A 26,974-nucleotide genomic window follows, 5' to 3' on the forward strand; every position below is an offset into this window, starting at 1 on the left:
ATACAGTTTTATCTGAACCTTTGAACATTTGCTTGCTTTTTTAAAAATAATAAGGATGGAAAAATGATGTGAAAATAATTATTTTCATAATAGATTCCTTACTCAGCGAAGAGAATATGGCCAGAGAAGTAGCTGGAACTGGTTATTCTATTTGCACCCCGAGAAGTCTCTATCCACACGGTCTCCTGTCTGAAGTGTCAGAACTACCTGCCCTTCAGCTAATGTTCGTACATTTAGATTGATTGTTTCAGCAGTCAGCTGTACAATTTGGTTTTTCTTTAAGGTCACAGTGCCCAATGTTTTAGTTCCTATGCATGAGAAATGAAATTCATATACACCAGGTATATTGCAGTGGAACAACCCTGTTGTTGGGTTATAATGGTTCTGGCCATTGTAAAGGACCTTACTGAACACAACAACTTTTGCAGAGACCGGGAGGACTGTGCCAAGGGAAGCAAAGAAGGCAGACTGTTGTCTTGTGGTATTAATGGGTGGTCCAGGAGGTCCAGGTGGGCCTGCTAGACCTCGGGGACCTGGATTAGAGAGGAAGATAAAAAATCTTTAAGTGATTAATACTCATGCTTAATGTTTTATTTTAGATTCATACTTTATTTCAGATTAATTCTGTTACAAAGTATCTTTTTAATTTTAAAGTAGGCAGATCAGAGAGGAATAGCATTCTAATGTTATAGGCCTGGATCTTGCATGACAAGTATTATCACTAAATATCCCTGCTTGGTATAATTAGTAGTTTATCAATGCATAATTCTTCTGCCTGGCCTGGAAAGTTAATTAGCAAAATAGAAGCATAACTGTTCTAATGTTGTTTATCTAATCTTGCCTCTATTGTTTAATGCTGGTTAGTTCTATTATAAGGTATGATTAAAAAAAGAACACTGAGGCCCTGTTTACACCTGGTATTAGTGTCAGGAATGGTAGAAGAGAGAGCGAAGACTCATAGAAAATGAGAAGAATGGGCTTTTATTTAATACTCCAAAAATAAACAAAACAAATAAAAACTACCGAAGGGGAAAACTCAAAGGATCAAGACAGAACACTGCTGAACAGACTGGGTTCGACACAACAGGAAACAACATGGGAGAACCTAACAGGGTGATAAACCACAACGAACTGGCACAAGACAAAAGACACAATGGGGTTAAATAGGAAAGAAAGCAAAGAGGGTAATAAGGAAAGCAGGTGAAGCAAATTAACTAATAAAGCGGTAACAAGGGGCGGGGTCAGGACGAGAGACAGGAGAGCACATGGCGCATAACTTAACAAGAACCATGTGCTCACAAAAAACACAACAGACCAGACAGGAAGAGCACATGTCAATGAAGCGGTCATTGGCCATGTGCTCAAACAAACACAAAGACAAGACAATAAAGCACATGGCAATGAAGCTATCATTAGCCATGTGCTCAAACAAAAAGTCAAGACCAAACAAGCGTGCATGGCAAGAGACCCGAACACGAAGCCAAGCTCTCACAAAGACATGGAGCATGAGTATCTGGATCCCGACTCAGAAACAAGACCGAACCAGACCAAAGAGTCAGGATCCAGACACCCTGCACTGAACATGAAACACAGACTAGACAGAAGAGCACACAGCAAGAAAAACAACCAAAGCCATGCGCTCACACAGAGACATAGAACATATGTATCCGGATTCTGTCACCACAATAAATCTGACTGACAAAGGTGACAGGATCCTGACAATAAGATCTTATTTCTGATCTTAGGTGTCAGATCACAAGTGGTTAGCAAAGACACATCCCTGTTTACACCTTGTGTCAACATGCATCTCCTGTGGCTACTTGTGTTTGGAATTCAAGGGGAGGGTCTCTGATTTTGTGAGTAGCTTCACAAAAGTCACAGTGATGAATCTCTTGCTGCAAGCACCTAAAGTTCGCTTTTCAGCGTCATATATATGCACGCACAGGACTCTGCTGTGTGCGTCTCTCTCTCCCCTCCTGCAGTCTGGACACCATTTTTATCCCTCTCCAGCTCTCACTGAAACACAGAACAAATAATTTCCCACAGGTGTCGATCCTTACCGTTCTCCTTCTCCCAGCCTCGCTCTCCATAGACGTCACTTGGCCAGACCCACATCACCACAATCACTTATGCCTCCTACACACTACAGGACTTTCAAAGACATCGGATCGTGGTACTATTCATATTACACAACTGTCTGTCTTGTCATATAAGTCGTAGCATTTTCAAATTACACGAGGAATCGGTGACATGGGTAGACACATTACAAGGACTTACACTGAAACTTCCCGTGCCCTGTTTCTTGCTCTCTCATTGGCTGTAGGTCAATGCTGCACTTGTATTCAGTCAAAACACATTTCACATTGCGTGATTTGGAATCGCAGACAGGTCCAGATATTTAACATTCTAAATATCTCGCTGACATCGTCGACGCGTCAGCGTTTCTCTCAGATCGTGTCTTTGATAATTCATACATTGCGATCGTCGCTCACAGGAGCGAGCTCTGATTTGGTGTGATTTCGGGCTTTTGTTGGTGATCACCACAAAACTGTTGGTGAGCGAAATCGGCTTAAAATCGTGTAGTGTAAACTCGGCATTAATACATCAGCGTATTATTGCAATAACAAAAAGTTAGCAGGCTATTGCTTCCAAATTTAGTTCTTTCAGAACAGCTGGTGAGTGACCAGGGGGTTGGCATTTCAACTTGGACACATTAGGAAACAATTATGGTGCATTCAGACCAGAGGCGTCGAGAGCATCAAATCGACTGAAAGTCATTCATTTTCTATGACAGCCAGCGCCTCTCGGCGGCGAGAAGCGGCGCGGCGAGTATTGGGCGGTGTGGGCGTCAGAGGAAAGTTCAAGTGCAGCCAACATTATGTAATGAGCTTTGACGCGGTTCAGCGGCAACCTATTGGAATATAGAAGTGCTCCACTCTAGCGAAATCTAGAGAACACAACCGTGTAAACTTTGGTTCCCACCAAACATTTACATTTACATTTACATTTATTCATTTGGCAGACGCTTTTATCCAAAGCGACTTACAAAAGAGGAAGAACATCAGCGAATCATCTTAGGGAGACAGTGGTACAAAAAGTGCCATATTACAAAGTTTCACTATCATCAGAATAGTATACAAAACAGATTTAAGTGCAACAAGCACATTAGGTCCGAAGACAAAATGGAGGAGTAACTGATTATTGCCGTGGCGGGTTTTCCCATAATATTTGATCTGTCCCTGTTTGCTTACAGGGATATAAATAAAATAAAAAATGATGCATAGACAAAGGTGTCTGAAATTGTTGGTGCGCCAGGTGAGTTGATGAAGTGGATATTATGGTTTATATAATATTATGTAATAATAATATGTTAAAATATTTCATGAGGATATACGCTACTTGTGATATGTCGTCAAAAAACCTTTTGTGGCCCTTTTTTAATATAGTTCATAAAACCAAGCATTCTCAACGAACTATTTCAAATACGAGTGTCCACAAATTTTCCGCCTCTGGTCTGAACATGTAACATCCTGACTGTATGTCCTAAAAGGGACACCGTAGCCCTGTGGCAAGTCTCGCGATGCTCGTGAGACTACGGTGGGTTGAATGCTAGAAGGAGAATAAATAAGCACACAGTTCTAACGGTCCGCGTCCGTTCCAGTTATTACATGTAAAGTATGAAATAGCCGATGAACAAACATTACATGGTGTCAGAGTAGAGGCTAGCACCCACGTCCGACAGAAACATGGATAGTTTCGGCGTCCCAGCACCCAAGATGGATTGGGAGTCAGCTAACTTACCAGAAGCGTGGCGACGTTTCAGGCAGCACGCGGAGCTAATATTCTCTGGACCCCTACGAGAAAACCGCGAACAGGACAAATGCAGCTATCTCCTCTTATGGATCGGGGAAAAAGGGCGCGACATTTTCAACACATGGACACTAACAGACGAAGACGCGACGAAACTACAAATATACTACGATAAGTACACCGCGTATCTCACACCAAATCTAACCCGATATATGCAAGATATCGTTTACATGAGAAAATGCAAAGTGATGGGGAAACTTTCGAACAATTTGTCACGGAATTGAAGCTGTTAGTAAAGGACTGTGGATACCCCAATAGTGATGAGATGGTGCGAGACCGCATTGTTTTCGCTACAAATTCACCGCGAGTGCGGGAGAAACTGCTTAGCCACGGCGCGGAGCTAACGCTAGATCAAGCCATTGACATCACGCGATCACATGAGCTAGCACAAGTCCAACTCAAAGAGATGGTGGGAAATAAATACCCCAACAACGACGCGGTACACGCCATAGCCGAAGACCGGAACACAGACAAACGCGCACGAGTTACAAAGCCAGGCCGAGAGTGCCCGCCACAGCTCAAAGAGAATGTGATAGATGTGGCGGCCTGCATACCACCAAAGAAGGCGCCTGTCCAGCAAAAGGAAAGCAATGCATGAAGTGCAGAAAATTCAATCACTTTGCAAAAGTCTGTAAGTCAAAACTGCACACAAGCACACACACAAGGAAAGTGATTCACACCATGGATGAAGACACCGAAGATGAGCAGGTAGAACTTTTTATTGACGGACTTACAAGTGAAAACACAGGAAAACGTAACGAACAAGCATATGCTGACATTGAAATCGGGACCCAGAAAGTTAAATTCAAAATTGACACTGGCGCACAGACCAATGCGATTCCCGTACACACATTTGAAAGACTGTTTAGGGATACCGCCATAAAACCAACCACCCAAAAGATCTCCGGTTATGGTGGTGATTTCCTGAAAGTGAAGGGCACCTGTCGTCTAAAGTGCAAGTACAAAAACACCTCCATCGTGCTCGAATTCTACATAGTAGACACCAAAGCACCTCCCATCCTAGGGATGAGAGCTAGCCTAGACCTCAAGTTAATCAAACTGATACTGGCTGTGGCTGAGGAAGAAGCGAAACCATGTACAGACACAAACAGCCTCCTTAAATAATACGCAGACGTCTTCCAGGGCATAGGAGAGTTTCCAGGGGAGTGCAACCTCCATATCGACCCACTCGCCACACCAGTAGTATACCCACCACGAAGAGTACCGATCGCTCTGCGAAACAGACTGAAAAAAGAGCTCGACAAGATGGAAGAGAACAATGTAATTTGCAAAGTGACAGAGCCCACAGAATGGGTTAACGCCCTCGTAGTCGTCGAAAAACCCCAGACTGGCAAGCTGAGAGTCTGCCTGGACCCCAGAGACCTCAACAAGGCAATAAAAAGGCCCCACTACCCCTTGCCGACTCTAGAAGACGTCACCATAAAGCTCGCCGGAGCGCAGTACTTCAGCGTCCTCGACGCCAGATCAGGCTATTGGGCCATAAAGCTGTGTACAACGTCCTCCCTGTTAACAACATTTAATACCCCTTTTAGCAGATACAGGTCCTGAGGCTGCCATTCGGAATTAACTCAGCCCAAGACGAATTCCAAAGGCGTGTTGACGAGACATATGAAGGCCTCACAGGTGTAGCTGCCATCGTCGACGACATACTCGTTTTCGGTAAGACAAAGCTTGAACACGATAACAACCTCAGGGCCATGCTGAAGCGCACAAGAGAAAGAGGGGTAAAGCTAAATCCTGACAAATGCCAAATATGCGTATCAGAGGTCAGCTACTTCGGTCACACGCTCTCGCGAGAAGGCGTCAAGCCAGACCCGGCGAAGGTGAAAGCGATACGAGAAATGCAGCCACCCACAAGCAGAGGGGAGCTGGAAACCATCCTTGGGATGATTAACTACTTGGCCAGATTCGCACCACGCCTCTCCGAGATAAACGCACCACTACGGCAACTGCTAAAGCAGGACAGTGAATTTTTATGGGACAAAAACCACGACAAAGCATTCACGCAGACTAAAAAACTGATAACAGATCACCCTGTGCTCGCATACTTTGACCCACGAAAAGAACTCAGACTCCAGGTAGATGCCTCAAAATGCGGCCTCGGCGCTTTCATGCTCCAGGACGGAAAACCCATTGCCTATGCTTCCAAGTCACTCAACAGCACCGAAGCAAACTACGCCCAAATAGAAAAGGAACTGTATGCAGTTTTATTCGGCTGTAAGCGTTTCCACGAATACATGTATGGCCGGAGCGTGATTGTAGAATCTGACCACAAACCCCTGGAAGCAATCCTCCGAAAACCGCTGGCCGCAGCACCACCGCGGCTACAGAGGATGATACTACAGCTTCAGAAATATAACATTCACATCATCCACCGGCCCGGAAAGGACATCCCAGTGGCCGACACCCTGTCCCGGAAATCCATCGAGCACAAGCAGCCTTATGGAAAGCATGGAAGCACAGGTACATACACTCATAAGTACTGTTCCAGTGAGTGACAGCAAGCTACTGGAGATTAAGGATGCAACGGCACAAGATGCACAGCTCGCTACACTCAGAAAAATCACACAGAACGGATGGCCTGATGAAAGGAGGAAATGCCTGCTCGACATCCAGGAATATTGGAACCACCGAGATGAAATTTCTGAAATGGATGGAATACTCTTCAAAGGTGAGAAAATCATAGTTCCCCAGAACCTCAGGGGAGACATGCTCCAGCGCATACACGCAGGACACATGGGTGTGGAGAAAAGCAAGCATAGAGCACGAGACCTCCTTTTCTGGCCTGGAATGGGAAAACAAATAGAAGCCATAGTAGAACAGTGCTATATATGCCAGGAACGACGTGATGCTAACCAAAAAGAACCCCTATGGTCACATGACATACCCGAGAGACCATGGCAAGTGGTAGGCACAGACCTCTTCACATGGAACACCAAAAACTTCATCGTCATTGTAGACTACTACAGTAGATTCTTTGAAATGGAGCAACTCACGAGCTGCACCTCACTTGCAGTAATCGCCAAACTTAAGTCTGCGTTCGCCTGTCACGGCATCGCAGAGACAGTCATCAGTGACAACGGACCATGCTACAGCTCTGAGGAGTTCCGCTGTTTCGCAAACGCGTGGAATTTCACCCACACCACCACAAGTCCACGCTACCCACAGAGCAACGGCCTAGCTGAAAAGACTGTCCAGACAGCAAAGCGCATCCTGGACAAGGCAAAAGCCGGAAACACAGACCCCTACCTCGCTCTGCTCGAGTACAGGAACACCCCAGTGGACAACCTCCAGTCACCGGCCCAGCTTCTGATGAGCCGACGACTACGTTCCATACTCCCAGCGACCAGTAGGCATCTGCAGCCAAAGGTAACACCTCAGAAAGCTATCCAAGACAGACGGAAGGCGTGCCAACACCGCCAACAAGCATACTTCAACAGAGGCACCAAGCCATTGCCTCTCCTTCCTGCTGGCACACCTATTCGTTTCCGTCCAGAGGATGGTTCCTGGAGACCTGCAACGGTAACACAACATGCACACACACATAGGAGCTACCACATCCAGACAGAAGATGGACAAACTCTACGACGCAACCGTTGGCACCTCCGCGAAAGCAGAGATGCTCCAGGCACTAAAGACACACAGCATGCAGAAACACACACCAATAGCACACAGCTACCACAACCTGAACCTGCGGACCACCCGCAACCAACAAACCAACAAAAGCCCAATTACACAACACGGTTTGGCCGCATCTCCAGGCCAAGACAAGTCCTTGACTTGTAATGTAAAGGGTGTAGGCGGATCGCTGCCCTAAAAATTAAAAAAAAAAAAAAAAAAAAAGTAAAATGTGAAAGAAAATGTTTACTAAATGTGGAAAAGAAAATGTGTTTACAAACCTGTTACTTACCTGATACTTCTGAAACACTGTGAAATCAGTTTGACTGCCTGTTCTGTCTTCCTTTTTTTTTTTTTTCACAACTAGTTCACCTTCAAGTTGCTTGAATCATACAAAAATCAAAACATTGTTTCTGATTATAAAACTAATGACTTATCTACATCCACATCTTATGTCATTTAAATGCTGCCCGTACTTGTTTACATTACGGCAATATTGACGTGGTTGCTTCAGAAAATGTCCTTTTCATTTTGCTTCTGCATTTTAAAACACTATCGTAAAGGTTAGGTGTTGGTTAAGGTTAAGGATGTCTTTTTGTTAAAGACTCTTTTCAGACACTGTTTGTTAAGTTTAGAGTAAAGTTTTAGATTAGGGAGGTACGTTTTTATTAAAACCTCCATCTGAAATTACATTAAATGCAGCAAAACGTGTTTTGAAGCACATCATTTCAGTTTTGCAGGCTGTGCAGTGCTGACATCATCACGAAAGCAACAGTGCGCCGCTCTGTGTACTGTTTACATGTATCTGGTAGTCTAGTTTAGCTCACTGTCTGTGTGTCTGTATGGTTCATTTACAACTTCATCTGGACATACTTATTTTCATGCACCAAAATTTAAATCCTATGCCGAAATGGAAAATAATAATTTTAAATTAGAATTTGCTTGGAATTATTGAACAAATTCTACATGTTATTATTAGTGATGCATCAAAAACACTTTGTATAGCAACACATTTCATTATAAAATAGAGTAGACAAAAGAATTACATTTATAAAGGTGTAACCTATTAAGAAAATCTTTATTGTTAACTACGTACATTGATAATGTAGCTGCAAAATTAACATAAAAAAAATCTTAAAGCCAGATCCACTGGCACATTTTTCACCCAACATTGTATGTGGACCATTAAAGGGAATGGATTCTTAAGTGGATCTCATTGTGTTCACTGAAGTTGTTATAGGAAATCACATTTCTCAGTTATTATAAATATCATTGTAATGTTACTTAACTAATGTTGGGTAAATAAGCTGTTTCTATTTGTGCTCAGCAAGCTAGCTAGCTAAACCATTTATGAAGCCATAGTTAAATATAGTTTGTTAGCTTGCTGCCCCTCAGTTAATAAACTACTTTGCCCAAATTAAATGTTTGTGGTCTTGTATTGCTTGGAGTATAGTCATATACACGTGTTAATGTTAATTAAAATGTTAATACATTAGAGTTGGTCTTTTACCTCCATGCCATGTAAACAAATAAATATCAGTGATTTCTTTCTTTCTTGTTTTTGTTCTATATTTTAGTCAGATCAAGTATCAATGATGTGGTCAGCTTCCAGAAGGTAGCTCAATGGTAGCTCTTCAGCACTAATTCAGTTAACTAAATAATGCTATTTACTTAAATATTATACTAATTTGATGTTAAATGATTAAAATGATTATTTCAGGCATGGTGATGAAAAACAGTTTAGGCACCACATCCTTTCTTTACTTGTGATTGCTTTAATGTCATTAACAAGAAGTAATAAATATAGCAGCAAGCGGCAATCATTGGGGGCCAAGCAGGCATGAACCTTTTTCACAGTACAATATACAGCTCTAGAAAAACTTGAGAGACCACTCCAAATTTTCTTAAATCAGCATCTCTACATGTATGGCAGTCATTCCATTCCAGCATCTGTTGAATTTCTGCTTTAAGTTTTGAGCCAGGAGTGGCATAAAATCACTAGTATCAACAGTAATGTGAAAGACTGGTGAAAAGCGTGCAAAGACACATGAAAGCTGTGACTGGAAATCAGGGTCACCTCATGACTCAGTCCACTTGACATTGCATTTATTATCGCATATGGGGAGTACCTTCATACACAACCTATTTGAAACCTCTCTAAAATAAAGCCAATATTCTAATATTAGCTATGGCGTTTGAGCCCTGCCAGTTTTGGTACGAAACTGACCGCTATAAAAACAGGTGCACAGACACCATTTCCTCAGAATTTCTTCCTTCAAGACAGCAATCATATTGTCTCGAATCCCTCTACCCTTCATCGTTGATACACATGAGTCAGTGAACGGAATCTTCACGGCAGCACTGTTCTCTCCCCTGCACTGCTCCAGCAAAAATCTCTCTGCCTCGCCACTTGACAATTCACTGGTGAATGGACCTCAGCATCCTGATTCTCCACAGCGTGTCGGCAGGTGTAGAGTATCCTTTTAAAAAGCAATTGTATTTGTGTGATATAAATATAAATTATATAAATATATATATATATATATATATATATATATATATATATATATATATATATATATATATATATATATATATATATATATCTAAAAGAGTCACTTTTCACATCATTTTCAAGATATCGTTCCATAAGTGTTATTTGTTTCAAGCCAGTGCCCAACTTAAAGCACCATACCTGCTTCCTCACAAGCACCTGTGTATCAGCACACACAGCAAAAGCGTCCTGACGGGCACAACCCTTTGAAGCGGAAAGCAGAGCCCGCAATTCCCTCCGGGACTGCTCCAAAAAAGTTAAAATATTGAAAAATATTGTTCAAAGGTTTTTCTGTGTCTTGCACTCAAATAGTGTTACGAGATGTGTTACGAGCCGAAATACACAGTCTCATTGTGAGATTGTGCCAAATTGTCAAGCACAAAAAGGGTTTTACAGCCGTTATTTTGTTGTTCCAAAGAAAGATGGCAGACATTGGACATTTAAATCGTGCACTTATAAAGCGCCTATTCAAAATGATTACTCAGAAACTGATCTTATCGCATGTATGCCCACACGATTGGTTTGCATTGATAGTTCCGAAGGATGCGTACTTTCATGTCCAAATTGTTCGACATCACAGGATGTTTTGCGGTTGAATGAAAAGCATATCAATTGAAAGTCCTGCCCTTCAGACTGTCTTTGGCTCCTCTCACATTCACAATGCACATCGGTGAGGTTCTCGCTCCTCTGAGAATGCTTGTTATGCCAGCACAGACTTACTGCTTCAGCCATTCTACAGTGTCCGTCTCAGTTCAAAATGGGGATAACATTTTCACTGAAACTTGTTTCAGAAAGCATTGGGATTTGTTGTAGCATTGGTTCTATTAGTTGCACCGAAATGGCCCAACCAGCCATGGTTTCCCGAAATGATGGCGATGCTGTACAGCTCACCATGGGAAGTACCAATAAGGAGGAACAAGGCACAATCTGGCATCCCCAGCCCCAGCTGTGGAACCTGTATGTGTAGCCCCTGAACGGAGTGCACTACACGTGCCAGAATTGATGCTTTCTGTCAAGAACATCATTGTGGAATAGTTCAAGGACGGGACGGAAACAAACGTCAACTTAAGGGGTAAGTTTTTAATTCTTAAGTTTTTATCACACACATCAGACAGTCTTCCTTGGTTCTCTCTCCCCATGCTCCGTCGCTCCTCCCTTTTATGCCGCTCTCCTCACGTTACTGAAATTAGACACAGGTGTTAGTTATCATTTAGCTCAGGTGTGAGCGCCCTTACCGCTTTTCTCTCCCGGACGGCGCTTGACCACGCCCCGCTGCCACATACCCCCACCGCCCGACTCAGGCCGGGGCATCATCCGGCCTGCCTACCACTCCCCATTCCTGGAGAGGAAGTCAGCGGCAGCCATCTGCACCCCGGTCTGTGGACCACCTTGAACTTAAAAGGCTGGAGGGCCAGATACCAACGGGTGATCCGGGCGTTAGTGTCTTTCATGCGGTGGAGCCACTGCAGTGGGGCATGATCCGAGCAGAGGGTGAAGGCCCGCCCCAGCAGATAGTATCGGAGGGTGAGAACCGCCCACTTGATGGCCAGACACTCCTTCTCCACGGTGCTGTACTTAGTCTCCCTCAAGGAGAGCTTCCGGCTAATGTACAGCACCGGGCTCCTCTCCCTCCACCACCTCGCGAGTACGGCCCCCAGCCCTCTGTCTGAAGCGTCCGTCTGCAAAACAAAAGGAGAGAGAAGTCAGGTGCATGTAAAGCGGCCCCCACAAAGTGCAGCTTTAATGTCTGTAAACGCCTGTTGGCACTGCTCCGACCACTGGACCGGATCCGAGCTCCCTTTTTAGTAAGGTCAGTCAGCGGGCTGGTGACATCCGAATAATTAGGAACAAACCGTCTATAATAGCCAGCCAGCCCCAGGAACTGCCTCACCCCCTTTTTGGTCTTGGGTCTAGGGCAAGTCGCAATCGCCCGCGGTCTTGTCAATTTGGGGTCGCACCTGGCCATGACCCAAGTGGAACCCCAGATACCGTACCTCCACCGCCCAACCGCGCACTTTTTCGGGTTTGCCGTGAGCCCGCCTGTCTCAGCGATCTCAGGACGGCCCTCAGATGTTGCAAGTGCCGCTGCCAATCATTGCTATAAATGATGATATCATCTAGATATGCAGCGGCGTAAGCAGTATGCGGTCTGAGGATCCTATCCATGAGGCGCTGAAGCGTGGCTGGTGCCCGAACAAACCGAAAGGAAGCGTCACGAATTGGTGTAATCCGAGCGGCGTGGTGAAGGCCGTTTTTCACGGGATATTGGTGTCAAGGGGATCTGCCAATAACCCTTCGTTAGATCCAAGGTCGAATAAAACCGAGCAGAACCTAACCGATCGAGCAGTTCATCAACACGGGGCATTGGGTGCGCGTCAAATTTAGACACCGCGATTGACTTTTCTATAATCCACACAGAAGCGGACAGACCCGTCGCTCTTGGGAACAAGGACGACCGGACTGGACCAATCGCTGTGAGATTCTTCTATTACTCCCATGTCCAGCATCGCGTCCAATTCTTCCGAACTATTTTTTTTTATGTTCGGGCAAGCGATAAGGGTGGCAGCGTACCACTACGCCCGGTTCGGTCTCGATGTGGTGTTGTATGAGGTCTGTACGGCCCGGTAGAGGAGAGAACACGTCCGCAAACTCCTTTTGCAGTTCGGAAACCTCTGCGAGTTGGCGTGGTGAGAGGTGGTCTCCACACAGAACCGGGGTGTTAGGATCGCAGGCTTTGTTTACCTCCGGTCCGAGCTCCGCCTTCTCGGAACTACCGTTGCCAACGTCACAGAGGCCGCCTCTTCCCTCCACAATTTCAGGAGGTTGAGGTGATATATTTGACGCGCCCCTCTATCGGTACGTTTGACTTCATAATCGAGGTCCCCTACTGTCGCGTGACCTCAAACGGTCCTTGCCACTTGGCGAGTAATTTTGAGCTTGATGTTGGGAGTAATACAAGCACTTTATCTCCGGTGCAAATTCCGTAGCTGAGCACCCCTGTCATACAGCCGGCGTTGGCGTTCTTGAGCCTGGAGCAAATTCTCCTGTGTTAATTGCCCCAGCGTGTGGAGTTTTGCTCGAAGATCAAGAACGTATTGAATTTCATTTTTGGCACTAAAGGTCCCTCCTCCCAAGTTTCACGGATGACGTCGAGGACCCGCGTGGGCGTCGTCCGTACAGTAGCTCAAATGGGGAAAACCCTGTGGAGGCTTGCGGAACCTCTCGTACTCGCGAACAACAGGGGTCCAGCCACTTATCCCAATTCCTAGCGTCTTCGTGCGCGAATTTACTGAATCATATTTTTGAGTGTTTTATTAAATCGTTCCACCAGTCCATCCGTCTGAGGGTGGTACACGCTAGTGCTGAATCGATTTAATGCCCAATAATTCGTAAAGTTCGCGAAGTGTTCGTGACATAAAAGTAGTGCCTTGGTCGGTGAGGATTTCCTTCGGAACCCCACCGGGAGATTATCTTGAAGAGTGCCCCTGCAACACTGCGTGCTGAGATGTTGCTCAGAGGCACTGCTTCCGGATACCGCGTTGCGTAATCCACCAGGACTAACACAAAGCGATGTCCGCGTGGCGTCCGTTCTAATGGCCCGGCGAGGTCCATTCCAATTCTCTCGAAGGGAACCTCGATCAATGGAAGGGGCGCAAAGGCGCTTTTGGGGTGGCCGGTGGGTTTACCAGCTGACATTCGCGGCACGCCGCACACCACCTGCGGACGTCGCCGCCAATGCCCGGCCAATAGAAACGGGCTATTAGACGGAAAAGTGTTTTCCGTTCCCCAGGTGACCGGCCATAGGATTATAGTGAGCCGCCTGGAAAACCATTTCCGGCGGCTCCGTGGGATCAACAATTGTGTCACCTCCTCCTTTGTTTGAGCGTCCTGCGTCACTCTATACAACCGATCTTTAATAACTGAGAAATATGGATATGAAACGGCGACACCCGGCGGAGTTGTTGACCATCGATTACTCTCACTTGGTCAAAGGCGTGCTTAAGGGTTTCATCCCGCGACTGCTCCAAGGGAAAATCCCCTCAAGGAACTCCCTGAGAGGAGGGGTGTCCCCCTCGCCCCTTCCCTCGTCACCTGGAGCAGCCGAGGGCGGCCCCGGCTCCGCCTCCCCGCCAAAGCATCGCACATCACACATTTCTTTACTTTCATGCAGGACCCATCCGCACAGACTCCCTCTAATACATTTCTAAAATTTGGCCAATCAGTACCCAAGATTAGCGGATGGGTGAGGCGGAACTAACCGCTGCCTCCACACTATGCTTTTCTCCCCGAATTTAATTGCCAGAGTCACCATGGGATACTTGTGAATATCCCCATGCACACACCTCACCCTCACCCGTTTAGCTGTGCCCAAAGCCCCGGGTTGAACCAAGCGTTGGTGGATGGTGGTCTGATTACAGCCGGTATCCATCCAAGCTTGGTATGTACCCCCCTGGATCCTTACCGGGATCCGGTACGCTCCAGCCCGACCGGGGGCAGCCTGCGGGACATCGGAGACCCGCACCACCGTCCCCACCTCCATCAGCGGACACTGATCCCGGAAGTGGTCCGGGTCCCCGCACCTCCAGCAGACCGGCCCAGGCGCCACGGCCGCACCCGTGCTGGCGGGCGCCACCACCTGAGGAGGAGAGCGACTGAAAGACGGGGAAGGGTTGGGCGGGTTCTCCCACGACCGGGAAGCTGGTCGACTGTATCCTCCACGCCTGCGGGGGCAGGAACGGGTCCTGGGGAGAGAGCAGAGCGAGAGGGAACAGGGGGAAAACAGGGGAAGACACAGGGGAAGGGAGAGAGAGAGAGAGGGGAGGGCTCATCTGCCCTCGGGATCGCCGCCAGGTGGTCCTCCATGAGCTGCACAGCTGCCTCCAGCGGCGCCGGGCGGTGGCACTGGACCCATTCCGCCGTTCTCCTGGGCAGTCTTTGCGTAAATTGCTCCAGTACCATCTGATCGATAACTCCCTCGGCGTCGCGGTCCCCTGCGAGCAGCCACCGCCGACAAGCGTCCCGGAGCCGTTGAACAAACGCAAACGGGCGGTCGGATTTTTCCAGCTTCATACTCCGGAAGAGCTGGCGATTCTCTTCCGGGCTCCGACCAACCCGCTGCAGGATGGCCCTCTTCAGGTCAGAATAAACCAGGAGGCTCGTCGCTGGCAGTTGTTGTGCCGCGAGCTGTGCTTCCCCGGACAGAAGAGGAATTAGCCGGGCTGCCCATTGTTCAGGCGGCCAGCCCCAGATTTCAGCCGTCTTCTCAAAGAGGTCGAGGAAGGCCTCAGGATCATCTGCCACCCCCATCTTCTGTAACATGGGCGGGGGCAGCGTAGCGTGGGTGTCCGGGGTCGCGGCTGGGGCTGACGCAGCCTCCTGGCTGAGGAGGCTCCGGATAGCGAGTCGGTCCTCTGCCTGAGCCCGCATGACCTCGAAGAACCGCCGATCTTGATCCTGCCGGAGCTCAAGCAGGGTTTGTTGGTGGCCCTGATGGAGATTAGCGAGGGACTGGAGGATTTCCGCCAGCTGGGAGGACTCTATGGGGCGACTTGGTTCCATTACGTAACCAAAAAAAAAAATAAAAATAGTCCCGGGTTTCTGCACCACTGTGGAATAGTTCAAGGACGGGACGGAAACAAACGTCAACTTAAGGGGTAAGTTTTTAATTCTTAAGTTTTTATCACACACATCAGACAGTCTTCCTTGGTTCTCTCTCCCCATGCTCCGTCGCTCCTCCCTTTTATGCCGCTCTCCTCACGTTACTGAAATTAGACACAGGTGTTAGTTATCATTTAGCTCAGGTGTGAGCGCCCTTACCGCTTTTCTCTCCCGGACGGGCGCTTGACCACGCCCCCGCTGCCACAATCATTTTACAAGCCACAGCACCGTCCTCAAGATGCCTCTATGCACTAAAATGGAAGGTATTCACTGATTGGTGTCTCTCACACAACAAGGACCCAGTAATCTGCCCAATACGTGAAATTCTAATATATCTTCAAGAGCGATTAGATGCAGGACTCACCCCGTCAATGCTCAAAGTGTATGTGGCAACTATATCTGCATATCACGCACATGTAACCGGCGCCTCTATTGGCAAGCATGATTTAATCATAAAGTTCCTTAAAGGAGCAAGACGATTAAAACCACCTCGGCCGGCTACAGTCTGACTTGGGACTTAACTTAAGTCCTAAAAGCTCTCGCAGGGCCCTCCTTCGAGCCTTTGGACTCTGTTGATTTGCGCTTGCTCTCCATCAAGACTGCACTACTGCTGGCTCTGGCCTTAGTAAGACGGGTAGGTGACATGCATGCATTATCAGTCGACAATTCATGTCGAGGTTGGCCCTGGTCTTTCAAGAGCCACTGTCAAGTACCCAAGGTCCTGACCACACCCTTCAAAGCGCAGGTGGTTCAACTTCAGACCTTCTTTCCTCCTCAATTTGATTCAGATGAGGAACAATCATTGCATTTGTTATGCCCTGTACTGGCACTACATGCATATGTTGAGCGCACCCAAAAGGAATGTCCGTCTCCAAGCAAAGACTTCTCACTGAACTGTCAATGTAATTACCCTGGATTATGAGTCTCAGGGTCAGACTTGCCTAATTGGTGTGAAAGCACACTCAACTAGAGGCATGGTATCCTCATGGGCATGTACGAATGGTGTGTGCTTACAAGACATATGTTTTGCAGCAGGATGGTCCTCACAAAACACATTCTCAAGGTTATACAACCTAGATGTAACGTCTCTTTCTTCACAAGTCCTCTCTGTTTAGAGCACTTGCTGTTCACTGGCCAATGCGCTCCTTGTTCTCAGTCAGAAATTCTGAGGAAATGGTGACCGTGCACCTGTTTTTATAGAGGTCAGTTTCGCACCAAAACAGGCGGGGCTCAAACACCATAGCCAATAACAGAATTTTGCCGTTATTGTAGAGAGGTTTCAAATAGGTTGTGTATGAAGGCACTCCCCATATGTGTTAATAAACACAATGTCTCATTCCCTTCGTCTCAAGTAAACCGATGTTACGTATGTAACCGAGACGTTATTCCACCAAATATTGATTTCTGAACTCTTCCTAAGATAAACATTAGTATTGTGTTGAATATTAACTTGTTTTCTTTGCATTATTCAATGTCTGAAAACACTGCATCTTTTTTGTTATTTTGACCAGTTGACATTTTCTGCAAATACATAAATGCTCTGAATGACAATATTTGTATTTGAAATTTAGGAGAAATTTTGTCAGTAGGTGACATGTATGCATTATCAGTCGACAATTCATGTTGAGTTTGAGTCTTAAATAAAACAAAACATTTCATTTTACTCAAACACATAAGTATAAATTGTAAATCCAGAGAAACTGAACATTTGGAGTGGTCTCTTAATTTTCATCAGAGCTGTATGGTTTTTGACAGGGATCTTACAGTCCCCTCAATGGGTTGTACTGGGTTGTAGTGTTTTTGATCATTATGTGGACAAAAAAATTTAAAAAAGCATCTTTCAAAATAAGTAGACATCAAACTCCACAAAGCACAAGCTGTGAATATTAGATGCACTTTCAAGATACAGGCTAATTAGACATTATAGGCCATCAAAATGTTCTGTTGACTAAGTTATATCGAGTTTGGTTATGTTTGGAGTTTGTGTTGTGTAGATATTGATTATTAACTAAAATCATGTTCAACCAAAGGAATTGTTTAGCTAATATATTCGAAACGATTTGATCAAAATTCATTGAACAGCTTTTTTTTAGGAGGTTCTGTAGATGATGTGTACCAAAGTGCCTCCTTAAAACTTCAGCACCATAAACAATCAGTCATGAAATTTGAAATATTCATGAATGAAACTGTTTACTTACTGTTTTGAGGTTGGGTCCAAGAGTTTTTATTTGCCCCATCCCTCAATAACAGTTCCTTTGCAAAGCTTGAATCATATTATGACTAGTTCACAAGCAATCCATGCTGATGTGAGAAAAATGCACATTCATAGTCCAAAGCACGGTGCATAGGGAGCAGTTAGAGAATTTAGGATTGTAAAGTGACTGACTTGCTCTCCAGTGTGTTGCTGGACAGTGAGTTACTCCTACTCTGATATATGTCTTTTGTGCACACTGAGCAGGCGTGGCGCTCATGATCCTGTGTGACGTGATCGAGGATGCACAAACCTCCTCGCGATGTTTCTGGAGAGACTCTGACTCTTGCCTCTGATTCCAGTGTTTGCAACTGGGCATGTAAAGCTCCATTCTTGCATCTCCTTTTCAGAGTTGTAACTTGGCACTGCATAACTTGAAATGTCATGACAATGTACACTCACTTAACTCTTTATTAGGAACATTATACTAATCCTGTGTATGGCCAGCCTTTGTTCTCAAAACAGCCTCAATTCTTTGTGGCATGGATTCCACAAGACGTTGGAAACATTCCATGTTGACATGATTGCATCACGCAATTTCTGCATTTGTCAACTGCACATTCATGCTGCGAATCTCCTGTTTTACCACATCCCACATGTTCAGTGGGAAGGACACTGAACAACACTGAGCTCATTGTCATGTTTATTAAACCAGTCTGAGATGACTTTTACTTTGTGACAAGGTGCAATAACCTGCTGGAAGTAGCCATTAGAAGATGGGTTAATTGTGGCCATGAAGGGATGCTCATGATCAGCAACAATACTCAAATAGACTGTGGCATTCAAGCAATGATTCATTGGTATTAAAGTGTGCCTAGAAAACAATCCCCACACCATTACACCACCGCCACCAGTCTGGACTGTTGACACACGGCATGTTAGGTCCATGGATTCATACTGTTGGTGCCAAATTCTGACCCTACCATCTGTGTGCCTCAGCAGAAATTAATATTCATCAGATCAGGCTATGTTTTCCAACTGTCCAGTTTAGGTGAGCCTGTGACCACTGCAAACTCAGCTTTCTGTTTTTGGCTGACAGAAGTGGAAACTGACATGGTCTTCTGCTGTTGTAGCCCATCCGCCTCAAGGTTCGTCATGTTGTGCATTCTGAGATGCTATTCTGCTCACTACAATTGTACAGTTATCTGAGTTACCATAGCCTTTTTGTCAGCTCCAACTAATCTGGCCATTATCTGTTGACCTCTCTCATCAACAAGGTGTTTCCGTCTGCAGAACTGTCGCTCGCTGGATGTTTTTTGGCACCATTCTGAGTAAATCTAGAGACTGTTGTGTGTGAAAATCCCAGGAGATCAGCAGTTACAGAAATACTCAAACCAGCCCGTCTGGCACCAACAATCATGCCACGTTTATAATCACTGAGATAAAAACTTTTTGGTTGTGAAAATTTGAAAATTAACTGAAGCTCCTGACCCTTATCTGCATGATTTTATGCATTGCACTGATTGGCTGATTAGATAATCACATGAATAAGAAGGTGTACAGGTATACCTAATAAAGTGCTAAGTGAGCATATGTGTTAATGCATATTCATATGTATAAGAGAATGTGTATAAGGGAAGTAGCGCCACCATGATAATAATATATGACCCATTGATTTTAGGCATGAATATAGCCTATTTGATGTGAGCTTGAATGAGCTTTTGTGACAGACTGGTTCCATCTATTTCAGTTCTGAGGTTGTTCAAGCTTTGTCAAAACCAGAAAAGTGCAAATAGAGTGTGAGGCAATTTTATGCATTGTTTATTGCATAGGTATTTGCTGCTCCCAGCATTTTTGCTGTGTTTTGTAGTCAAAGTGAGTGTGTTGCATCATGGCACCATTTTTTGTAAATATTCTTGTTCTTTTGATTGGTTTATCATGCAATTTTCTTTGCAATTTAATGTATATAGCACTGCCCTCTATCACAGAATGTAAATAAAGAGTACTTTTCACCTGAACACACCTTGTTGTACCGTGCTTACCTTGCTCCTCCTTAATCTCAATGTCATGCATTCCGACAGGACCCTATCTACACCTCTATTTATCAGTGTCCACTTATGATTAAATCTAATGAAAAAAATCTAATGAAAAAGATGTTAAAACCAGGTGTAAACAAGGCAAAGTGAGTAATTAGACTGGCTTACCTTGTTCCCCTGGAGGTCCTCTGGGCCCGGTAGGTCCTTGAAAGGTATCAGAATCTAAGGGGTTAATAAATATGTTATATTTTTGGTGTCTAATTATTTTTCATTAAAGTAAAAAAATACAAATGTGTAAGAGGCAGAAAACCCAAGCAATAAGCTTGACTCTAGCAAAAGGGAGGAAGTTCAGGACTAACAGCTTACAAAGCTTTGGTGCAGTTCCTGATCGAGCTATGAATTGCTGCTTAACAGTTAGACTGAGTATCATACATGTCACTGCACGAAACCCGTGTACAGCAATACATACTTAATAATAATAATAATAATAATACATTTTATTTATAATGCACTTTACATTTCAACTAAATCTCAAAGTGCTACAGTAACAAAGAATTTAAACACAGTTCCAGGAGAAATATCACAAAATCAATAAATAGCAATAAAACACCACAAAGATAAAATAAAAATCATGAAAGTTAAAAGGCCTTTTGAAATAAAAATGTCTTTAGGCCCTTCTTAAAAACCTCCACAGTTTGTGGAACCCTTAGGGTCTCTGGGAGGGCATTCCAGAGCCATGGGGCGACTGCCTGAAAGGCCCTGTCTCCCATAGAGAAAAGTTTAGTCCTTGGTTGGTACAGGCAGTAGGTAGAGGTAGAGGAGCGGAGGTTTCGTGTGGCGTTTTGTGGTGTAAGAAAGTGAGGTAGGCAGGGGCAGTTCCATGTATGCACTGATGGGTAAGGAGACAGATTTTGTATTGAATTCTGTGTTGAATGGGCAGCCAGTGTAAGAATTTCAGGACAGGTGTTATATGATCGTATTTGCGCCTCCTCGTCAGGACCCGGGCAGCGCAGTTCTGAATATGCTGAAGCTTTTGCAGGCTTCTGCCAGGGATCCCGACGAGGAGGGCATTACAGTAGTCCAACCTGGAGGAGACAAAGGCATGTATCAACTTCTCAGCATCCGGTTGGGAGAGTGAAGGGCGGATTTTGGCAATGTTTTTAAGGTGGTGGAAGGAGACCTTACAGAGGTGGCGGATGTGGTTGTCCAATGTGAGATTTGAGTCAAATCTGATTCCGAGGTTTGTAACAGAGGTAGACAGGGCGGTGTGATGACCAAAAATGAATATACTGCTGAGGGAGGAGGACTGGGTTTGGTGTGGGGTACCGATCAGAATGGCTTCGGTTTTACTGCTATTTAATTGAAGAAAGTTGTCAGACATCCATGCCCCTATCTCCTCCAGGCAAACCTGAAGTGCAGACGGCAGTGCTGAGGGGAGTGAGGAGTCCATTTTTATGTATAATTGTGTATCGTCTGCGTAACAATGGAATGAAACTTTATGTTTATGGTGAGATGATGACATACTTGGCCCCATATAGCTGCTCATGCTCATTCCCTTTGAGAGGTTATGCATAGAAGTTCATTTTCATTTAAGCTAAATAATAGTTCATGCGCAAAACAACAATTGCTTGCTCTTTTTCTTGCTTTCAGGAAACACTTGACCAACCTCATTTCCATTGTTTGCATCGTGGATGCCACTGTCACCTGGAAGGTCAAACACCAAACCAAAGGTGAACCAAACCATGGTGACCATATGGACACATTGTAAAATGTCTTCAATACCTAATGTGTGCCATTACTACCATAAAATTGTGTTATTTACAAGCACATATAAAGGTAAGTAGAAGCTTAGGCAAAGATTTGCAGTCAGAGAAAGATTAATTTTGTTATATATGACCACATACAAATATGCATTTAAAAGTTCTTCTGTTTGGTGTCTTACCAGTCTCAATCCAAGGGGTGAGGTCAAAAGCTGGGATATTGTCACAGCTAACAAAACTTGCAGAACTGCTGAAGCGGAAAGGATCATTGGGAACATTACGGATTCCTGAGTTGTCACAGATGATGCGGGCCAGAGACACAGAGGCAAGTGAGGCTTTTTGTCTAGTTGTGAACACTCCTTTGTTCTCCCACCATAACCTGAACACAATCACACTTGGGATTAACACCAATCACACACATACTAGACTAATAGACTAAATGCACAGAGATTTACCTGTCACCCTGGCGAATGTGCTTGAACTGCGTAGAGATAAGACAAGCAAAAAGTGGACCAACACGACCACCAGGTACAAAAGGCTCAGCAACGCCTCCTAACCAAACGTCAATGTTCGCAGGGGTTTTGTAAAGCTCAATCAGCTTGCGAGCGAATTTAGTGTTGTTCATCACCACAGCCAATTCTTGCTCATTCTGAGGTGTGGACAGTCCACAGAACTGCCGCCATGCATTATAACCTTATGAGGAATAAAAAGTAGGTATCGGGTACGTTTTCTCTCAAAAACACATGGATCACTAAATTAAGTTATAATGCAGCATAAAGTTTGTATGAATTTACTTCATGTGATTATTTGTTTTATGGGTCAAGACTTTGGTAAGAGGCTGGAATGTTTACCTGGTATACCGTGGTCACGACCTCTTTGCATGTTGAGGGCAGCCAGGTCCAAAGCAATGTGGCTTATAAAAGCAAACAGCTTCTCTCTAAGAGCATTCACCATCATGTGATCCTGTGTGTTCAATTTTGCAGGCCGACCGATCAATCCTCGAAGAAGAGGATCCACGCCACCTAACAAGAAGAAAAATTGGAAGGGTAATTTGTTAGGGCTCAGTGAGTATACTACAAAATATCTTAACAACAGTGTCTATATCTTAGGGTTAGGGATGGGTGATATGGCTACAAAAAGTATATCTCAATATTTTTCAGCCTACTGAGGATATTCAATATATTGATGATTATGTATTTGCTCTGAACTGGCTCAGAAGTAATTTTTTTAATCAGAGGAACCATTATTCATTCAAATATTTGTAGCCAGACATTGAATACAAATATATTTAAAATAATAAAGGCATTTTTTCCCCACAGTTTTTCACTAAATGAACACAAGGGAGAATGAGATATGCAGTTTTATATGTATATTTTATATACAATTAATTATAGTAGCTTAATAAATATTATTTATCTTTAATTTTATTTTATTGTGAATGATCAAGGTTAGCAAAAACAACTTTTTTTTGGAACTCAGCTGAATATTGCATTATACTAAATTATTACTGTTGGACCCTGTCAAGTTTATTATTCTAATATAATACTTAAGTATCATTATTATTTTGAGGATTATAACAAAAGTGGAGCTTTTATTTTGACACTGAAAGTATGTATTTGACAGTTTACAATGTTCCACATCTGGTAAAATGCTGTCAACTCCTATTCTGTTATACTTTGTCACAATTTGTATAAAAACTTGTAGTGGTTACTGACGTTAGGAATTGCACAAATGCTTTAACATAAACTGCTCTAAATGTGCTAAAAACACGAGCAGATGAGCCCCATGTGTGGACAAAATAGTGCATCACCAGTTTATTCTGAAGTGCATAGACCATGTTTATCTGCCTTAAATCATAGCCTTTTGCGGTTTAATAATCACATATTTGAGTTTTTTCTTTGCGATCTCTCTAGTTTATCTCGGATCTTCGTAAATACCATATCGCAAGTAGAGCACTCATTTTGTCATGTTGCCTGACCGCTTTTGAGATCTGATAATTTTGTGGGTTTTTTATTGTTGTTATAGAGTGAAGAAGTACTCCTTGCTGCAGACGATAACTACTGTTGTTGTTTGGGAAAACTTTACCATGGTGACAAAACATTAGCCCGCCCTCCGTTCCCTGACATAATTGGTTCCTGAGTAGAAACCTACAAGTAGAGACCCCTTTTGGGGCTGGTGTCGAACCAGGTTTTCGGCCTCCGGAACGGCCTTTTCTGCAGTGGAAATGCACGGAACAATTTGAGAATTTGCACCGGCCCAAGAACCTGCGTCCGAACCATGTCAGTGGAAAAGGGGTATGTGAAAGCTTCAGATCTTGTCTGGAACTCAACACATAATCAACTGGAGATCACTTTAAATAATTTATGCTATTTAGAATGCAGTGCAAGTCTCAAACTTACCCTCAAAGATCACCCTCCAAGGAGAAAGGAAGGCCTCAAAGAGGGGCACGCTTGGAAATTGAGGATGGTTCTTGTAATTTTCATCAAGACGAAATATGATGGGTTGAACGGCCAGGTGGGCAAAACGGAAAGCTGCAGTGGCAAAGACATTAGCAATGCTAGGGTCCACATTCTCATCATACCCTGGATATAGGCCAATGTGTTTATTGTAAGCATCAGGGCCAACAATGTGTGGCAGGTATTCCCTAATCACCAGTATCTAAAACAGAAAGATTTTAGATAAAGCATATTTGTTATATTAAATGTTGTAATTGCTTGTGTTCAGTGTTGGGGAGTAACGGAATACGTGTAATGGGATTACTTATTTAAAATACAAAATATAAGTAACTATTCCACTACAGTTACAATTTAAAACATTGGTAATTAGAATACAGTTACATTCAAAAAGTATTTTGATTACTGAAGAGATTACTTTGCATTTTATTGTCATTTGTTTAATTTAATATTTAGTCCTTTCAGATGGAAAACATTTATACATATAAATGATATGATCCAATGTGCGTTTGAACAGTGGTGAAACACTTTCTTATGATGTGATACATTCATACGAGCAGACAGAGAATTTAAGTTTGGAGCAGAAGAAATAGAAATAAGCCTTGTGTAAATTGTCATCTTTACACTAAGCTAAAATGCTGTTTCTATCCATTTTACATGCACATGTTACCAGACACGATCATATTGTTTATCAAAAAAATTCACGTTGGATCATAATTTCTTTTTTTCTAGTAAGACCTTTGATATTAGGGCAAAAATTGTATTCTTAATAATACCTTTTGTATAATTTTCCTGTAAAAATATCAAAAGATCCTTAAAACAAGATCAACTTGATTTATTTTAGAAACAACACTGCATGAGCTATTTAGGTTTTTCAGAGAATGTATTTTTAATTTGTGTATTTTGTGTTGTTGTACTGGCAGAGTTTTTATAGTCAAAACAAGTGAAAAACATCTACCAGTGCTGAAGAAGTAATCCAAAGTATTTAGATTACATTACTGACCTTAAGTGATCTAATGGAATATATTACAATTTACATTTTACAGCATGTATTCTGTAATCTGTAGTGGAATACATTTCAAAAGTAACCCTCCCAACCCTGTATTTTTCTTTAGGTGGCTTTACCTGTTGGTAGGCACCCACAATCTTTCGTGCCTCTTGATAGAGGGTTTCACTACTCCAACTAGGGTTGAGTATGTGAAGGGCACGAGCCAATCGGTTGTGCTCCCTCATGAAAAGTGCATGCAATGAGGTAAGAGCAATGTTCTCATCAACACGAACATCCCCTACACAAATGCATAATTTGAGAGGCAAAATTTACCAACTGTCGACTACTAATACATGTGATAATTTCATATGAAGACAACAAATTTGCTACATTTACCAAAGAACGAATATGTAACTGACCTGCAATAAAACAAGGCACCTCTTTCAGCTTTGTGTCATTGAGGATTGTTCCATGTGAAGCACATATTTTAAAGAGAGTGTATTAGCATTAGCTTAATGGAGTTAATGCAAAGAGTAGGGCATGCATAGTTGGAGATGCTGAATTTAACAACTGTTGACTAATTAAACATGTGATAATTTGTTGTGAAGACAACAAATTTCTACATTTACCATCAAAGAAAAAAAAGTTCCTGACCTGCAATAAAGCAAGGCACCTCTGTCAAGTTTGTGTCATTGAGGATTTTCCCACGCGTGGCACAAATTTTGCTCTGTACATTGGTAAAGGGCAGGTGCTCTCGCCCATTGTCAAGGAACTGTTTGTTGACACGTAGCAGACCACCATCATTGGTCAGGTCACGCAGCTCTTTTGCTAGCCCGTCCTCTGCCCCATAAACCTGCCCAGCATCTAGAAAAGCTGTTAGAGCGTTGATCTGTTCTCTGACTTTGGGGACACCACCAAAGATAAAGGCGGTGTTCCCGGAACCACAAGCAGGTGATGAACGGAAGAAGGGGAGACAGGTGTTAGGACTCAGACGTGGATCTTCCTTCGGGATCTGAGTTCAGACAGTAAATATAGCATGAAAGACACTGCAAATTAGGAATGGAAGTAAACAGGTGGACATGACATGAAAGGAAAAGACTGCAAAGGTACAAACATTGACTGACCGGAATTGGGAAGCAAGGTTCCGAGCGCTCACAGCTCTCATCACAGTTGAGGCCATTGCTGAAAGACCTAATGCTTGGTGAGGTGGGCGTAAGAGTCAGATCGTGGTCAACCCACTGTCCAAAGATGGTGAGCATGAAGGTGAAGTCAGTATCATTCTCTACGTCAGCATCCGCAGTGCTTAGAATACGATTGGAAACCAGTCTGACCTGGAATGAACATGACATAATTTAGAATCTGTGAACTGATTGGTGACCTACTTGATTGTCAAGGGCATATTAGTAAGCTTATTATAAGTATCTCCATCATACCAGGGGCAGAATTGCACCATTGTGCAATGTGTTTGGATCCCACCCTTTTGGCTGTGAGATTCTATCCTCATATGTTGCAGGCAGCCAGCGGATAAAAGGGGTGTTGGATGCACCAATGAGAGGGTTCCTCCTAAAAATGTATACAAAAGTTCAGTCCACAGCACTGATTCTCATGTTTTGCAGTAACTTCATAAATACAGTTGTAAGAAATATTGTAGGGTCTGGGAGTCCACAACTGAAAATGCTTCTATTTAATTTTTTCCTTATTTCATATTTTTTGTTTTTGTTTTATAACATATACAGTATATTATGACCATAACAAGTTGAGTGAAAAGTATGATTGAAATATTAACACGAATTTCTTAATATTTGGCATGTTCCCCTTTTGCTTT

At 43.7% G+C, this 26,974-nt stretch overlaps 1 protein-coding gene across 1 annotated transcript in view; it reads right to left on the bottom strand.

The window, feature by feature from the left end:
* Positions 1 to 375: 375 nt before the first annotated feature.
* Positions 376 to 26,974, bottom strand: part of LOC127636286 (myeloperoxidase-like) — a 51,078-nt gene continuing 24,479 nt past the window's right edge. Inside the window, exons 6-16 of the mRNA XM_052116738.1 lie at positions 26,583 to 26,712; positions 26,274 to 26,480; positions 25,804 to 26,161; positions 25,287 to 25,447; positions 24,108 to 24,366; positions 22,560 to 22,730; positions 22,164 to 22,401; positions 21,891 to 22,087; positions 21,615 to 21,652; positions 20,117 to 20,170; positions 376 to 533 (exon numbers count right to left, since the gene is read on the bottom strand). Coding sequence (XP_051972698.1) covers positions 519 to 533; positions 20,117 to 20,170; positions 21,615 to 21,652; positions 21,891 to 22,087; positions 22,164 to 22,401; positions 22,560 to 22,730; positions 24,108 to 24,366; positions 25,287 to 25,447; positions 25,804 to 26,161; positions 26,274 to 26,480; positions 26,583 to 26,712 — 1,828 coding nt within the window. The 3' untranslated portion in view covers positions 376 to 518. The remainder of the gene's footprint in view (positions 534 to 20,116; positions 20,171 to 21,614; positions 21,653 to 21,890; positions 22,088 to 22,163; positions 22,402 to 22,559; positions 22,731 to 24,107; positions 24,367 to 25,286; positions 25,448 to 25,803; positions 26,162 to 26,273; positions 26,481 to 26,582; positions 26,713 to 26,974) is intronic.

The sequence above is a fragment of the Xyrauchen texanus genome, chromosome 44, assembly GCF_025860055.1.
Source record: "Xyrauchen texanus isolate HMW12.3.18 chromosome 44, RBS_HiC_50CHRs, whole genome shotgun sequence".
Lineage (NCBI taxonomy): Eukaryota > Metazoa > Chordata > Actinopteri > Cypriniformes > Catostomidae > Xyrauchen > Xyrauchen texanus.